A 16,911-nucleotide genomic window follows, 5' to 3' on the forward strand; every position below is an offset into this window, starting at 1 on the left:
TTAATCATATGTGTTATGGGGCTTGCAACTTGTGTGCTTTAATACGTTTTGACAGCTGCAGTTCATGAGCTTTAGTAACATCCTGGAATATATGAGATGTAAATAAAAGGATCGTGTGGTTCCAATACTAAAGCTTATCCCCACTGTTAAACAGTTATATATAAGTTTATGTCTCATATCACTTCTGATCATTTGAAGATTGTATCTAATGTGTTAACTTAACAATAACATCTTATAATAATAACGATTCTAACGCTTGGTGTCAGTGTAGCTCAGTGTTTCTGTGACTGGCAGCACTTTACGTCACGAGCTTTATGTGGATCGAGTCCTTGCATTTTTCAGAGCATACTTGAGCGAATAAGATCGCAATTGCCACCGACGAGTGTGTTTAATTTTCAACCGTTTTTGTAAAAGCAGACGTTAGATATTGTGAAGAAACATGGCGGATTAAGTTTCATTTATTTCAAGACGTAGTTAATGGACTGTTCTTTATCGTCCATACGAGCCATGGAACAAAGAGGACGCAAAGCACGGACGCCGCGGCAATTTTGGTTTGCCTTGATTGTTGTTTTGGATATTTTATGGAGAGGAGCTGCAGCACAGATCAGATATTCAATATCTGAGGAGGTTCAAGATGGAACCGTGGTCGGGAATATAGCGAAGGATTTGGGGCTAGATAAGAGTGCACTCAAAGACAGAGGATATCGCATTGTAACAGGCTCAACTGAGCCCCTGTTTCAAGTGAATCAAAACGATGGCATATTGTATGTTAAAAAAAGAATAGATAGGGAGGAAGTGTGCGACCGGACCAGCCCATGTTTGATCAACCTCAAAACTGTGCTAGAAAACCCGCTGGAGATCCACTATGTGGCGGTGGAAATACTAGATATAAATGACCACTCGCCTGTTTTTACGGAGAAAGAGAAAAGGCTTGAGATCTCTGAGTCGGCTTTACCAGGGGCGAGATTTCAACTACAGGCTGCGCGTGACCCCGACGTTGGCCAGTTATCCATTCAGCAATATCGACTCAGCCATAACGAGTATTTTAGATTAGAAGTGAAGGATAGAGGCGAAGACCGTAAGGTACCATTGCTAGTCCTGCAGAAACAGCTAGATAGAGAAACAACCGGGAAACACAAACTGCGTCTTACAGCAGTGGATGGAGGAAAACCTGCGAAATCTGGCGCTATAGAAATTACTGTGGATGTGCTTGATGTGAACGACAACTCCCCTGTGTTTACAAAAGAGTTGTATTCTGCAACACTAAAAGAAAATGTTTCCGTTGACACTGTAGTCATTCAGGTAAATGCAACAGATTTGGACCAGAGTGCAAATAGCGAAATAATATATTCATTTGGTAACGATATTGATTCAAAAATAATGGATGTGTTTAAAATAGACGCAAACACTGGTGAAATTAAAGTAATCGGTAAGATAGACTTCGAGAAAAGTAAAAGTTATGAAATTGACATTCAGGCGTCCGATAAAGGACCAGTTCCTCTAACAACTGACAAAAATGTTATGATAACAGTTATTGATGTAAACGATAATGCACCTGAGATAGAAGTAACATCATTTTCTAGCTCTGTCAAGGAGGATTCAAAGATAGGAACTACTGTAGCCCTGATTAGTGTTAGGGATTTAGACTCTGGAATCAATGGAAAAGTCATTTGCACAATCAAAGAGGATGTTCCTTTTACTTTATCTCCATCGTTACAGGAAAACATGTACGCCGTAATAACCAGGTCGCAACTGGATAGGGAAATAGTTGCCCACTTTGAATTTACAATTATCGCTAAAGACACAGGTGATCCGTCCTTTTCAACTGAAAAGACCATGAGTGTCGTAGTATCAGATGTAAATGACAACAATCCAGAGTTTTTAACAAGTCCCTATGTATTTTATATCACCGAGAATAACAGTCCCGGAGCCTCAGCATTTTCAGTTAGAGCTTCTGATCGTGATGAAAGCGATAACGCTGTCATTTCATATCACATTCTCAGAGAGGGCATTGAAGGAAATAAATGGACCTCATTTTTGAATATCAACTCTGAAACTGGAGATATTTTGGCACTAAAAAGCTTTGACTTTGAGACTCTGAAAACGTTCCAGTTCCAAGTTGTCGCCACAGATTCTGGAACTCCGTCACTAAGCAGCAACGTCACAGTGCACGTGTTCATTCTGGATCAGAACGACAACGCTCCAGTCATCCTGTATCCGGTCAGCTCTAACGGTTCTGCTGAAGGTGTGGAGGAGATTCCCCGCAATGTGAACGCAGGACACTTGGTGACTAAAGTCAGAGCCTATGACGCTGATATAGGATATAACGGCTGGTTACTGTTCTCACTGCAGGAAGTTACTGCCCACAGTCTCTTTGGTTTGGACCGCTATACAGGACAGATCAGAACACTTCGCTCATTCACAGAGACAGACGAGGCTGAGCAGAAACTGCTCATACTGGTGAAAGACAATGGCAACGTTTCCCTGTCAGCAACAGCTACTGTGGTTGTTAAACTTGTGGAGCCCAGAGAGGCTTTTGCTGTTGCTGATGTTAAAAGTGCAACAAAGGATGATGAGGATAATAATGTGACTTTTTACCTGATGATAACTTTGGGCTCAGTCTCAACACTTTTTCTCATCAGCATCATCGTGCTGATTGCAATGCAGTGCTCTAAGTCCACAGACTACACTTCTAAATATCTACAAGAGACTAACTATGATGGGACACTGTGTCACAGCATCCAGTACAGATCTGGAGACAAGCGGTACATGTTAGTTGGACCCAGAATGAGTATAGGATCTACTATAGTCCCGGGCAGCCATGCCAACACACTAGTGCTTCCTGACAGGAGGGGGACATCTACAGAGGTAAGACAAATACATATTGAAACTCCCTTACCTTTCATGTACTGTCATGGCAATATGAATACTTACATTCAAACGGGTTGATATCAAATAATTGTTGCATCTTGTCTTACATTAAAACTTAAACACTTTTATTTATAGAAACAGGATCTGCCCTTGAGGTCTATGCATTCTATCTGCCTGAAATCCCATGTTTTGCATACTTCATTTATGTTGTTGGATAGTTGGTTTTGTACAGTTTATGTTATTGCAGTTAGTCAAATCAAACTCAGTTCCTACACCTCTGAGTGCAGGAAAAGGTGTTGCTGTCCGTGGTGCTGGAAGTATTTTACTATGGGCTTCCATTTCTTTTGGCATAGAAATAAGGACTTCATTGCAGTTTACATTCATCAAAAATAGTTTCTTAAGAGACAGATGATTGTGACTCGAGTGTAGTAACTGTTAACTGCAAATACCTAGTGCTTCTTGACAGGAGTGGGGCATCTGCAGAAGTAAGACATATTTTAGATCAAACTGACGAACTGTAACTGCTTTTTGACTAAACATATCAATGTGGTTTGTTTACTGCATAATTTGGTACTGTGTTTGTCATCATAGTTTACCTTGGTAATTATAACCTTATGTCATGGAGGTAATTTAAGTGTACTTGAAAAAGGAGATGCATTTTACTTTTAAATGATCGTCACCTCATGGGCAATGATATGGACAATGATTGTGGCCTTTCGTTTTGTTTGCATCATGTTGATATCGTATGTCGTCTATTTTTTCCCTATATCAACCGTCTTTTTTCATCAAATGGCTTGATAATACAATACAACGGTGAAAACAAAAGTTTTTATCGAACTGTACTGAGATCGCTGTCCTTGGTGCTGGGAGCGGAAATAGTTATTTTAGTCAATGTTTATAGTCTGGGCAGCCTCCTTCTCTCTTTCAACACAATATAATACATATGCTATAACTAATAATAACATACCATTGGCCACAATGTGTATTATATGCCTCACATTTCTGCAGTGAGAAAAGGGGTCGCATGGTGTCAGTGAAAAGTAAAAATTCAGCAGTACACGAGCTTGTCGTCATAGCAGTTTGGTTCCTCCTCCTGAAAACATTTTACTTCGATACTGGCAGGACCGTTTTTCTGCTCATGCCTTGATACATGATCGGTTTAGCGCATTTTCTGGAAATGCAGGAAGTGGATTAATAGGTCAATATACATGTAAGAAAGCGCTGGATTTTGACTTCACAACAGAGCTTTGTGTAGCTTGTAATGGATTACTGATGATTTCGGGTTTAACCATGGAACAAAGAACATGCGAGATGCGGAGGGCGCGAGGATGTTTGCTCGGCTGCGTGGTTGCTGTGCTTTTGTGGAGCGCGGCCTCAGCGCAAATAAGATATTCAATCTCGGAGGAAGTTAACGAAGGAACTGTGGTTGGGAATATAGCAAAAGATCTGGGATTAGATAAAAGCACACTGAAAGACAGGAAGTATCGGATTGTTTCCAGTAATGCGGATCCGCTTTTCCATGTGAATCAAAACGATGGTGTCCTGTATGTGAGCCGGAAGATTGACAGAGAGGAGGTGTGCGCGCAGAGCAGTACGTGTTTAATGAATCTGAAAACCGTGCTGGAAAACCCTCTGGAGGTGCATTATGTTGGAGTTGAGGTGCTGGATATAAATGACCATTCTCCTAGTTTTCCTGAAAGAGAGACAACGTTGGATCTTTCAGAGTCTGTGTTACCAGGAGCACGAATTCCGTTGAAGGCATCACGAGATCCAGACGGTGGCCCCTTCTCTATTCAGCAATATCAACTCAGCCCAAATAACAACTTCCGTTTGGAGGTTAAAGACAAGGGTGAAGATGGTAAAATACCAATTCTAATAGTGCATAAATCTTTGGATAGAGAGGCGGCGGGAATCCATACATTAGTACTGACCGCCCTAGATGGAGGGAAACCTCCGAAAACTGGCACAATGAATATTATAGTAAGACTTTTGGATGTTAATGATAATGCGCCTGTATTTTCTCAAGACGTGTATTCTGTAATGCTCGATGAAAATGCTCCGATAGGTAAAACAGTCATACAAGTGAATGCAACTGATTTAGATGAAGGACCAAATGGAGATGTAGTTTATTCATTCAGCAACAGTGTGAGTCATAGATTATTAAATATTTTTGACATCAATGCAATAACAGGTGAAATCATTGTGAAAGGTTTGATTAACTATGAAGAGAAGGACAAATATGAGATTGAAATTCAAGCCTCAGATAAAGGTATGGCACCTTTTGAGTCACAAAAAAGCGTCATCATTAAGATAGTAGACGTAAACGATAATGCACCTGAGATTGAGGTTACTTCATTTTCAAATTCGATAGCTGAGGATTCAAGACCTGGAACTACAGTAGCCCTTATCAGTGTAAATGACTTGGACTCTGGTCTCAATGGAAAAGTGATTTGCTCCATAGTTGAGGATGTTCCTTTTGCTTTAATGCCATCTTCACAAGACAAAATGTTTTCATTGGTGACCAAATCCCCCCTGGATAGAGAGAAACAGTCACAATATGTCCTTACAATAACTGCAAAAGACGCTGGTCAACCTCCATTATCATCTGAGAAGACAATAAATGTAGTGGTTTCAGATGTGAATGACAACAGTCCAGAGTTTTCACTGAGTCCATATACTTTCTATATCACTGAAGCTAATGAGCCAGGTACCTCTGTGTTTTCTGTTAAAGCTTTTGATCGTGATGAGAACGATAATGCACTTATAACCTATCATATTCTCAGAGATGGCAGTGAAGGAAATAAATTGACGTCATTTTTAAATATCAACTCTGAAACTGGCGATATTTTGGCGCTAAAAAGCTTTGACTTTGAGACTCTGAAAACGTTCCAGTTTCAAGTTGTCGCCACAGATTCTGGAACTCCGTCACTAAGCAGCAACGTCACAGTGCACGTGTTCATTCTGGATCAGAACGACAACGCTCCAGTCATCCTGTATCCGGTCAGCTCTAACGGTTCTGCTGAAGGTGTGGAGGAGATTCCCCGCAATGTGAACGCAGGACACTTGGTGACTAAAGTCAGAGCCTATGACGCTGATATAGGATATAACGGCTGGTTACTGTTCTCACTGCAGGAAGTTACTGCCCACAGTCTCTTTGGTTTGGACCGCTATACAGGACAGATCAGAACACTTCGCTCATTCACAGAGACAGACGAGGCTGAGCATAAACTGCTCATACTGGTGAAAGACAATGGCAACGTTTCCCTGTCAGCAACAGCTACTGTAGTTGTCAAACTTGTGGAGCCCAGAGAGGCTTTTGCTGCTGCTGATGTTAAAAGTGCAACAAAGGATGATGAGGAGAATAATGTGACTTTTTACCTGATGATAACTTTGGGCTCAGTCTCAACACTTTTTCTCATCAGTATCATCGTGCTGATTGCAATGCAGTGCTCTAAGTCCACAGACTATACTTCTAAATATCTACAAGAGACCAACTATGATGGGACACTGTGTCACAGCATCCAGTACAGATCTGGAGACAAGCGCTACATGTTAGTTGGACCCAGAATGAGTATAGGATCTACTATTGTCCCGGGCAGCCATGCCAACACACTAGTGCTTCCTGACAGAAGGGGAACATCCACTGAGGTAAGACTTTAAGAAATGTAATCATTTCTAAAATAATAGATGTGTTTTTAGATTTCTTCCAATTGAGACTGAGCTTCCAACTTCTGTTTGCAAAAGGTTCTATCTGGTGCAATATTCTCTCTTTGCTGCTCTCATCTGTAGATTGTTTTATACACACTAATAATAATAATAATAATAATACATTTGATTTATAAGCGCTTTTTCAGGTGCTCAAAGACACTTTACAGTGGTGATGAAAAAGATACAATAAAATATAAAACACTATACACTCTCACGAGTATAATGAACATGAGAAAATGTTTTATAATCAAATCTAAATGGGTTCATAAATTGCAACTTTATTTTGGGAAAATGTGTGAAAGGAGCTATAACAGATCAAACATAAATATATTACAAATATAAAAAAATACTTACCTACACTGATATGCGTTAAGTTATTTGGATGGGAGTCTTCATAATCATTCTAAAGAAATGTTAATTAAAGAGACACATATTAGGGATAAGCCTGCAGTCAATTTCCATGGTTCTGAAATACATTGACGTTACTGTTTTTAAGCAACAATAAGAGCAAATATTAAACACCAATTCATACCGTTATTTCTCGTGTGTGGATGAGAAGAAAAAAAAACCTGTACTTGGATTTTCTGAGCATTTCGTACATTCTAGTGTGTTTTTGAACGAATTTGAAACGTTCCCCTCTTGGTGTCACTGTTACTCCAACAAGGGCACAAAGGACGTTGTCCCTCCCCTAAGAAGGCTTTTGTTTGGTACCTCACAGCAGAGGATACATCAGATGTAAGGGTGCAAGCTGGATGAGACGGTACCGTGAGTTTTCTAAACATGCGATGCTAAGCTGGTTGGATAGTCACGTTAATTCGCTGCAGAAACAGGCTTCTGTGTGTATATGTGCTGTTGGATAAAGATGGGGAGTCCACGACGACATCGCTCAAGTGACAGTCGTTGGTTTCATTTTTATTTTTCTCTATTGCTGATTTTCGGGAAACATGCTTTGGCTGAATTGAGGTACTCTATTCCAGAGGAGATGAAAGAAGGGACTTCTGTTGGAAATGTTGCAAAGGATCTTGGTCTGGATAAAACCTCTTTGATTGATCGAAGATTTCGAGTTGTGTCTGGATCTAAAGATGCTTTTTTCGAGGTAAACCCGAACAGTGGTGCGTTACAGATTCTTAAAAAGATCGACAGAGAGGAGCTGTGTCAGGGGAGTGGTGTATGCACAATGGAGTTGAAGATCCTTGTTGAAAACCCTTTGGAAATGCACCATGTTGTCGTAGAAATTACTGATATAAATGATCACTCTCCTAGTTTTTCTGATAAGGAACAACAATTTAAAATAGCAGAACATACATCTCCGGGAACCCGTTTCGATCTGCACGCGGCCCGTGATCCTGATGCTGGAATTAACTCCATCCGCACATATACATTAACGTCAAACGATCACTTTGAAATAGATGTTAGTCAAAGCGATGAGGATAAAACGCCGTATTTAGTGCTGAAGAAGTCCTTAGACAGAGAACAAAAGAGCAAACATGTGCTTTTTGTAACAGCAGTTGATGGCGGTAAACCTCAAAGATCAAGTACACTAAATGTTTCTATAATTGTTCTTGACATTAACGATAACCGTCCAGTGTTTAGTCAGGATACCTATCAAGTAGAAATATATGAGAACGTTCCAGTCGGTACTATTGTTACAAGAGTGAATGCAACAGATACAGATGAAGGGAATAATGGAGAAATAGAGTTTACTCTCAGCAAAACTTTAGCGCGAAAAGTTTATGACATATTTGAATTGAATAGAGTAAGTGGAGAAATTAAATTGAAAGGTGCTGTGGATTTTGAAGAAACGGAGATTTACAAAATCGATGTTCAAGCATCTGACAAAGGAACGCCTCCATTAACAAGCCGCTGTAGAGTCATTATAAAAGTAAAAGACGTAAATGATAATCCACCAGAAATAGAAGTCACATCACTCTCTAATACTGTGTCTGAAGACTCAAAGCCTGGCACAGTGATTTCCCTTATTAGTGTGACAGATAAGGACTCCGGTGTCAACGGAAAAATAATATCAAGCATAACTTCAGACGTTCCTTTCGAGTTAAAGCCCTCTTATAAAGAAAACATTTATTCAGTTGTCACAAAAGGATTTTTGGATCGAGAGCAGGTGTCACATTACGAAATAACAATAAAAGCCACCGATTGTGGGGAACCTCTCTTATCTGCTTTCAAAACCCTCAACATTCAGATATCAGATGTAAACGACAACAAACCATTATTCTCTCAAAATACATTACAGTTTTACCTTTCAGAAAATAACGTTGCTGGAGGGTCGATATTCTCTGTAAGTGCAACGGACAAAGATGTAAATGAAAACGCAGTACTTTCTTATCAAATTGGAAGAGGGAACGAACTGGCAATGTTTCTCAGTGTAAATTCAGATAACGGACAGATTTCGGCGCTAAAAAGCTTTGACTTTGAGACTCTGAAAACGTTCCAGTTCCAAGTTGTCGCCACAGATTCTGGAACTCCGTCACTAAGCAGCAACGTCACAGTGCACGTGTTCATTCTGGATCAGAACGACAACGCTCCAGTCATCCTGTATCCGGTCAGCTCTAACGGTTCTGCTGAAGGTGTGGAGGAGATTCCCCGCAATGTGAACGCAGGACACTTGGTGACTAAAGTCAGAGCCTATGACGCTGATATAGGATATAACGGCTGGTTACTGTTCTCACTGCAGGAAGTTACTGCCCACAGTCTCTTTGGTTTGGACCGCTATACAGGACAGATCAGAACACTTCGCTCATTCACAGAGACAGACGAGGCTGAGCATAAACTGCTCATACTGGTGAAAGACAATGGCAATGTTTCCCTGTCAGCAACAGCTACTGTGGTTGTCAAACTTGTGGAGCCCAGAGAGGCTTTTGCTGCTGCTGATGTTAAAAGTGCAACAAAGGATGATGAGGATAATAATGTGACTTTTTACCTGATGATAACTTTGGGCTCAGTCTCAACACTTTTTCTCATCAGCATCATCGTGCTGATTGCAATGCAGTGCTCTAAGTCCACAGACTATACTTCTAAATATCTGCAAGAGACTAACTATGATGGGACACTGTGTCACAGCATCCAGTACAGATCTGGAGACAAGCGCTACATGTTAGTTGGACCCAGAATGAGTATAGGATCTACTATAGTCCCGGGCAGCCATGCCAACACACTAGTGCTCCCTGACAGAAGGGGGACATCCACAGAGGTAAGACACATACATATTCCAGCTTCATGTCCTTTCATGTAGCAATGTCAATGTGATGGCAATTTATTTGCTTATATTTAAACATTTTGACTTCTAATTACATTGGATCATGTCTTACATGTACACTTTAAAGTTTTGTTTAGGATATAGGATCTGCTCTTGAGGCAGCATCTTCGTCTTATCTGGCTGAAATCATTTGTTTTTTCATACTTCATCCTTGTTGTTGAATAGTTGGTGATGTATGAGTCAATGCAGTTTTTCATAACGATTAGGGTAATGTATTCCTACGCCTCTAAATGCAGGAGGAAGTGTCTCTGTCCATGGTGCTAACACATGTTGTACTGTTTGTTGGCATACCTGGTTGCCCTTTAAAAAATTATGTACTTTTTTGGACATAATCATATGGGTAAATTAAGTGAACTTGAATAAGGATATATATTTTTGTCTTTTTAAATGATCGTAGTCAATCACGTTGTCAGTGCCTTCATCAACTCTATCAAAACATTTCTGATTTCATGCCCAGCTTGGCGTTCTGCATTATCTTGGCAATGATGGACAATGGTTGTGATCTCTTTTTATTTTGTTTTGGCTTTTGCATGATGTGGATTTTGTAGCTTGTCTTATTGTACCTTATTAAAGGTAGGGTAGGTAAGTTTGAGAAACCGGCTCGAGATACACTTTTTGTTATATTCCATGGAATGCTCTTAACATCCCGATAGCAATGAATATCTTAAGTGCTTTGACAAAAAATCCATAAAAAAACGTCATCTGTGGAAGCCGTAATACTGTAAAAAGTACGACCAATCATTTTAGCCGGCCCGGCTAAAATGATTGGTCGTACTTTTTACAGTATTACGGCTTCCACAGATGACATTTTTTTATGGATTTTTTGTCAAAGCACTTAAGATATTCATTGCTATCGGGATGTTAAGAGCATTCCATGGAATATAACAAAAAGTGTATCTCGAGCCGCTTTCTCAAACGTACCTACCCCACCTTTAATGCAAGTAGGCTACAATAAGAAAGTGAAAAAAAAAATCCTATTCCAAAGTGTTTGCCGAACTGAATAGCAATGAGATCGCTGTCCTTGGTTCTTGAAGCTGAAGTAGTTTATTTAGTCGATGTTTATAGACTCGGCAGCCGCCTTCTCTCTTTTAGAATTTAATAACTTTGATATGTTTAAAAACAAAATACCATTGAACAAAGTGTTGATTATATGCCTCATATTTCTGCAGTGAGAAAAGGGGTCGCATGGTGTCAGTGAAAATGTATAATTCAGCAGTAGGCATGAGATTGTCGTCATAGCAGTTTGGTTCTTCCTCCTGACAATATTTTACTTCGATACTGGCAGGAGCGTTTCTCTGCTCATGCCTTTATACATGATCGGTTTAGCGCAATTTATGGAAATAAAGGAAGTTCTTTAATATGTAGATATACATGTAAGAAAGCGCTGGATTTAATCTTCACAGCAAAACTATAAAGATTGTAATGGATTACTGATGATTTCGGGTTTAACCATGGAACAAAGAAGATGCGAGATGCGGAGGGCGCGAGGATGTTTGCTCGGCTGCGTGGTTGCTGTGCTTTTGTGCAGCGTGACTTCAGCGCAAATACGATATTCCATCTCGGAGGAAGTTAACGAAGGAACTGTGGTTGGGAATATAGCAAAAGATCTGGGATTAGATAAAAGCACACTGAAAGACAGGAAGTATCGGATTGTTTCCAGTAATGCGGATCCGCTTTTCCATGTGAATCAAAACGACGGTGTCCTGTATGTGAGCCGGAAGATTGACAGAGAGGAGGTGTGCGCGCAGAGCAGTACGTGTTTAATGAATCTGAAAACCGTGCTGGAAAACCCTCTGGAGGTGCATTATGTTGGAGTGGAAGTCCTGGATATAAATGACCATTCTCCCAGTTTTTCAGAAAAAGAGAAACGGTTGGAAATATCTGAGTCTGTGTTGCCCGGAGCACGGATTCAACTAAAACCTTCACGGGATCCAGACAGTGGTCATTTCTCCGTGCAGCAATATAAACTCAGCCAAAACGATCACTTCCGTTTGGAAGTTAAGGATAAGGGAGAAGATGGTAAAATACCAATATTGGTTGTACAAAAATCCTTGGATAGGGAAAGGGCAAAGAGCCACTCATTATTGTTGACTGCTATGGATGGAGGAAAACCTCCAAAATCTGGCACCATGAATATTGTAGTGAATGTTCTAGATGTAAATGATAATGCGCCTGTTTTCTCTAAAGATGTTTATTCTGTGATGCTCAATGAAAATGCTCCGGTAGGCACAACAGTCATACAAGTGAATGCAACTGATTTGGATGAAGGACCCAACGGAGATGTAGTTTACTCATTTACAAATAGTATGAATCTAAATATTTTAAACCTTTTTGATATCAATGCTTTAACAGGCGATATAAAGGTAAAAGGATTAATAGATTATGAGGAGAAAGACAGATATGAAATTGAAATTGAGGCATCAGATAAAGGCCTTGCTCCTTTTACAACTGACAAAAGCGTCATCATTAAGATAGTTGATGTTAATGATAACACACCTGAGATTGAGGTTACATCATTTTCAAACTCCATCCCTGAAGATTCAAGACCTGGAACAACAGTAGCCCTTATCAGTGTAAATGACTTGGACTCTGGTCTCAATGGAAAAGTGATTTGCTCCATAGTTGAGGATGTTCCTTTTGTTTTGACTCCATCCTTACAAGAAAAAATGTTTTCATTGGTGACAAAAACACCTCTGGATAGAGAGATACAGTCACAATATGTCCTTACAATAACTGCAAAAGATGCTGGTCAACCTCCATTATCATCTGAGAAGACAATCAATGTAGTGGTTTCAGATGTGAATGACAACAGTCCAGAGTTTTCACTGAGTCCATATACTTTCTATATCACTGAAGCTAATGAGCCAGGTACCTCTGTGTTTTCTGTTAAAGCTTTTGATCGGGATGAGGACGATAATGCACGAATAACCTACCATATTCTCAGAGATGGCAGTGAAGGAAATACATTGACATCATTTCTAAATATCAACCCTGAAACTGGAGATATTTTGGCGCTAAAAAGCTTTGACTTTGAGACTCTGAAAACGTTCAAACTCCAAGTTGTGGCCACAGATTCTGGAACTCCGTCACTAAGCAGCAACGTCACAGTGCACGTGTTCATTCTGGATCAGAACGACAACGCTCCAGTCATCCTGTATCCGATCAGCTCTAACGGTTCTGCTGAAGGTGTGGAGGAGATTCCCCGCAATGTGAACGCAGGACACTTGGTGACTAAAGTCAGAGCCTATGACGCTGATATAGGATATAACGGCTGGTTACTGTTCTCACTGCAGGAAGTTACTGCCCATAGTCTCTTTGGTTTGGACCGCTATACAGGACAGATCAGAACACTTCGCTCATTCACAGAGACAGACGAGGCTGAGCATAAACTGCTCATACTGGTGAAAGACAATGGCAACGTTTCCCTGTCAGCAACAGCTACTGTGATTGTCAAACTTGTGGAGCCCAGAGAGGCTTTTGCTGCTGCTGATGTTAAAAGTGCAACAAAGGATGATGAGGATAATAATGTGACTTTTTACCTGATGATAACTTTGGGCTCAGTCTCAACACTTTTTCTCATCAGTATCATCGTGCTGATTGCAATGCAGTGCTCTAAGTCCACAGACTATACTTCTAAATATCTACAAGAGACTAACTATGATGGGACACTGTGTCACAGCATCCAGTACAGATCTGGAGACAAGCGCTACATGTTAGTTGGACCCAGAATGAGTATAGGATCTACTATAGTCCCGGGCAGCCATGCCAACACACTAGTGCTTCCTGACAGGAGGGGGACATCTACAGAGGTAAGATAAATGTTTTTGGATGTTTTGATTTTCGCATCCCCTGCATACTTAATACTATGTGTGAAAGTCCCCCTCTAAAGCGGAAATACATTACATTACACTGCAAATAGCAATAATTAAATAGCAGAGAAGCGATACATTACTCACTGGAACATACATTGTGATTAGTTTAAAATTGTGTGGACTACAACTTAGCATGAGAGCAGAGTTGTCATTCTGTTTTTGTTTTTCATCTGCAATGTGATTTGTAATCATATATGTGTTATGGGGCTTGCAACTTGTGTGCTTGAATACGTTTTGACAGCTGCAGTTCATGAGCTTTAGTAACATCCTGGAATAGATGAGATGTAAATAAAAGGATCGTGGTTGGTTCCAATACTAAAGCTTATCCCCACTGTTAAACAGTTATATATACGTTTATATCTCATATCACTTCTGAACGTTTGAAGATTGTATTTCATGTGTTAACTTAATACTAACATCTTATAATAATAACGATTCTAACGCTTGGTGTCAGTGTAGCTCAGTGTTTCTGTAACTGGCAGCACTTTACGTCACGAGCTTTATGTGGATCGAGTCCTTGCATTTTTCAGAACATACTTGAGCGAATAAGATCGCAATTGCCACCGACGAGTGTGTTTAATTTTCAACCGTTTTTGTAAAAGCAGACGTTGGATGTTGTGAAGAAACATGGCGGATTAAGTTTCATTTATTTCAAGACGTAGTTAATGGACTGTTCTCTATCGCCCATACGAGCCATGGAACAAAGAGGAATAAAATCACGGACGCCGCGACAATTTTGGTTTGCCTTGATGGTTGTTTTGGATATTTTATGGAGAGGAGCTACAGCACAGATCAGATATTCAATATCTGAGGAGGTTCAAGATGGAACCGTGGTCGGGAATATAGCGAAGGATTTGGGGCTAGATAAGAGTGCACTCAAAGACAGAGGATATCGCATTGTAACAGGCTCAACTGAGCCCCTGTTTCAAGTTAATCAAAATGATGGTATATTGTATGTTAAAAAAAGAATAGATAGGGAGGAGGTGTGCCACCGGACCAGCCCGTGTTTGATTAACCTCAAAACTGTGCTAGAAAACCCGCTGGAGATCCACTATGTGGCGGTGGAAATACTAGATATAAATGACCACTCGCCTGTTTTTCCGGAGAAAGAGAAAAGGCTTGAGATATTTGAGTCGGCTTTACCAGGTGCGAGATTTCAACTACAGGCTGCGCGTGACCCCGACGTTGGCCAGTTATCCATTCAGCAATATAGACTCAGCCATAACGAGTATTTTAGATTAGAAGTGAAGGATAGAGGCGAAGACCGTAAGGTACCATTTTTAGTCCTGCAGAAACAGCTAGATAGAGAAAAAGCCGGGAAACACAAACTGCGTCTTACAGCAGTGGATGGAGGAAAACCTGCGAAATCTGGCGCTATAGAAATTACTGTGGATGTGCTTGATGTTAATGATAACTCCCCTGTGTTTACAAAAGAGGTTTATTCTGCAACACTAAAAGAAAATGTTTCCGTTGACACTGTAGTCATTCAGGTAAATGCAACAGATTTGGACAAAGGTGCAAATAGCGAGATAATATATTCATTTGGTAACGAAGTTGATGCAAAATTAAAGGATATCTTTAAAATAGACGCAAACACTGGTGAAATTAAAGTCATCGGTAAAATAGACTTCGAGACAACTAAAAGTTATGATATTGACATTCAGGCGTCTGATAAAGGACAAGTGCCTATAACAACTGACAAAAGTGTTATGATAACAGTTATTGATGTTAACGACAATGCACCTGAGATAGAAGTAACATCATTTTCTAGCTCTATCAAGGAGGATTCAAAGATAGGAACTACTGTAGCCCTGATTAGTGTTAGGGATTTAGACTCTGGAATCAATGGAAAAGTCATTTGCACAATCAAAGAGGATGTTCCTTTTACTTTATCTCCATCGTTACAGGAAAACATGTACGCCGTAATAACCAGGTCGCAACTGGATAGGGAAATAGTTGCCCACTTTGAATTTACAATTATCGCTAAAGACACAGGTGATCCGTCCTTTTCAACTGAAAAGACCATGAGTGTCGTAGTATCAGATGTAAATGACAACAATCCAGAGTTTTTAACAAGTCCCTATGTATTTTATATTACCGAAAATAACAGTCCCGGAGCCTCAGCATTTTCAGTTAGAGCTTCTGATCGTGATGAAAGCGATAACGCTGTCATTTCATATCACATTCTCAGAGAGGGCAGTGAAGGAAATAAATGGACCTCATTTTTGAATATCAACTCTGAAACTGGAGATATTTTGGCGCTAAAAAGCTTTGACTTTGAGACTCTGAAAACGTTCCAGTTCCAAGTTGTCGCCACAGATTCTGGAACTCCGTCACTAAGCAGCAACGTCACAGTGCACGTGTTCATTCTGGATCAGAACGACAACGCTCCAGTCATCCTGTATCCGGTCAGCTCTAACGGTTCTGCTGAAGGTGTGGAGGAGACTCCCCGCAATGTGAACGCAGGACACTTGGTGACTAAAGTCAGAGCCTATGACGCTGATATAGGATATAACGGCTGGTTACTGTTCTCACTGCAGGAAGTTACTGCCCACAGTCTCTTTGGTTTGGACCGCTATACAGGACAGATCAGAACACTTCGCTCATTCACAGAGACAGACGAGGCTGAGCATAAACTGCTCATACTGGTGAAAGACAATGGCAACGTTTCCCTGTCAGCAACAGCTACTGTGGTTGTTAAACTTGTGGAGCCCAGAGAGGCTTTTGCTGCTGCTGATGTTAAAAGTGCAACAAAGGATGATGAGGATAATAATGTGACTTTTTACCTGATGATAACTTTGGGCTCAGTTTCAACACTTTTTCTCATCAGCATCATCGTGCTGATTGCAATGCAGTGCTCTAAGTCCACAGACTATACTTCTAAATATCTACAAGAGACTAACTATGATGGGACATTGTGTCACAGCATCCAGTACAGATCTGGAGACAAGCGGTACATGTTAGTTGGACCCAGAATGAGTATAGGATCTACTATAGTCCCGGGCAGCCATGCCAACACACTAGTGCTCCCTGACAGAAGGGGGACATCCACAGAGGTAAGACACATACATATTCCAGCTTCATGTCCTTTCATGTAGCAATGTCAATGTGATGGGAATTCATTTGCTCATATTTAAAATGTTGATTTCAAATTACATTGGATCATGTCTTACATGTACACTTTAA

The 16,911-nt window shown here is 40.4% G+C and overlaps 4 protein-coding genes and 1 pseudogene across 5 annotated transcripts in view; all 5 read left to right on the plus strand.

The window, feature by feature from the left end:
* Positions 1 to 507: 507 nt before the first annotated feature.
* Positions 508 to 2,846, plus strand: LOC117485533 (annotated as a pseudogene).
* Positions 2,847 to 4,161: 1,315 nt separating this feature from the next.
* On the plus strand, positions 4,162 to 6,531 carry LOC117485541 (protocadherin alpha-8-like). Its single transcript, XM_034134111.1, has one exon. It carries the CDS (start codon positions 4,162 to 4,164, stop codon positions 6,529 to 6,531), a length of 2,370 nt encoding a protein of 789 aa, XP_033990002.1.
* A 910-nt stretch (positions 6,532 to 7,441) lies between these two features.
* LOC117485472 (protocadherin alpha-3-like) lies at positions 7,442 to 9,829 on the plus strand. The gene has a single exon (XM_034134026.1). The coding sequence runs from the start codon at positions 7,442 to 7,444 to the stop codon at positions 9,827 to 9,829; it is 2,388 nt and encodes a 795-aa protein (XP_033989917.1).
* A 1,475-nt stretch (positions 9,830 to 11,304) lies between these two features.
* Positions 11,305 to 13,671, plus strand: LOC117485542 (protocadherin alpha-3-like). Its single transcript, XM_034134112.1, has one exon. The coding sequence runs from the start codon at positions 11,305 to 11,307 to the stop codon at positions 13,669 to 13,671; it is 2,367 nt and encodes a 788-aa protein (XP_033990003.1).
* A 735-nt stretch (positions 13,672 to 14,406) lies between these two features.
* Positions 14,407 to 16,911, plus strand: part of LOC117485543 (protocadherin alpha-C2-like) — a 166,235-nt gene continuing 163,730 nt past the window's right edge. For both annotated transcript variants that reach the window (XM_034134117.1, XM_034134120.1), the window contains exon 1: positions 14,407 to 16,781. In XM_034134117.1, coding sequence (XP_033990008.1) covers positions 14,421 to 16,781 — 2,361 coding nt within the window. In that variant the 5' untranslated portion in view covers positions 14,407 to 14,420. The remainder of the gene's footprint in view (positions 16,782 to 16,911) is intronic.

Source organism: Trematomus bernacchii, unplaced genomic scaffold, assembly GCF_902827165.1.
Source record: "Trematomus bernacchii unplaced genomic scaffold, fTreBer1.1, whole genome shotgun sequence".
In the NCBI taxonomy this organism is placed as follows: domain Eukaryota; kingdom Metazoa; phylum Chordata; class Actinopteri; order Perciformes; family Nototheniidae; genus Trematomus; species Trematomus bernacchii.

Coding starts and splice junctions, on each gene's coding strand:
- LOC117485542 (XM_034134112.1), top strand. CDS start 11,305: ATGGAACAAAGAAGATGCGAGATGCGGAGGGCGCGAGGATGTTTGCTC.
- LOC117485472 (XM_034134026.1), top strand. CDS start 7,442: ATGGGGAGTCCACGACGACATCGCTCAAGTGACAGTCGTTGGTTTCAT.
- LOC117485541 (XM_034134111.1), top strand. CDS start 4,162: ATGGAACAAAGAACATGCGAGATGCGGAGGGCGCGAGGATGTTTGCTC.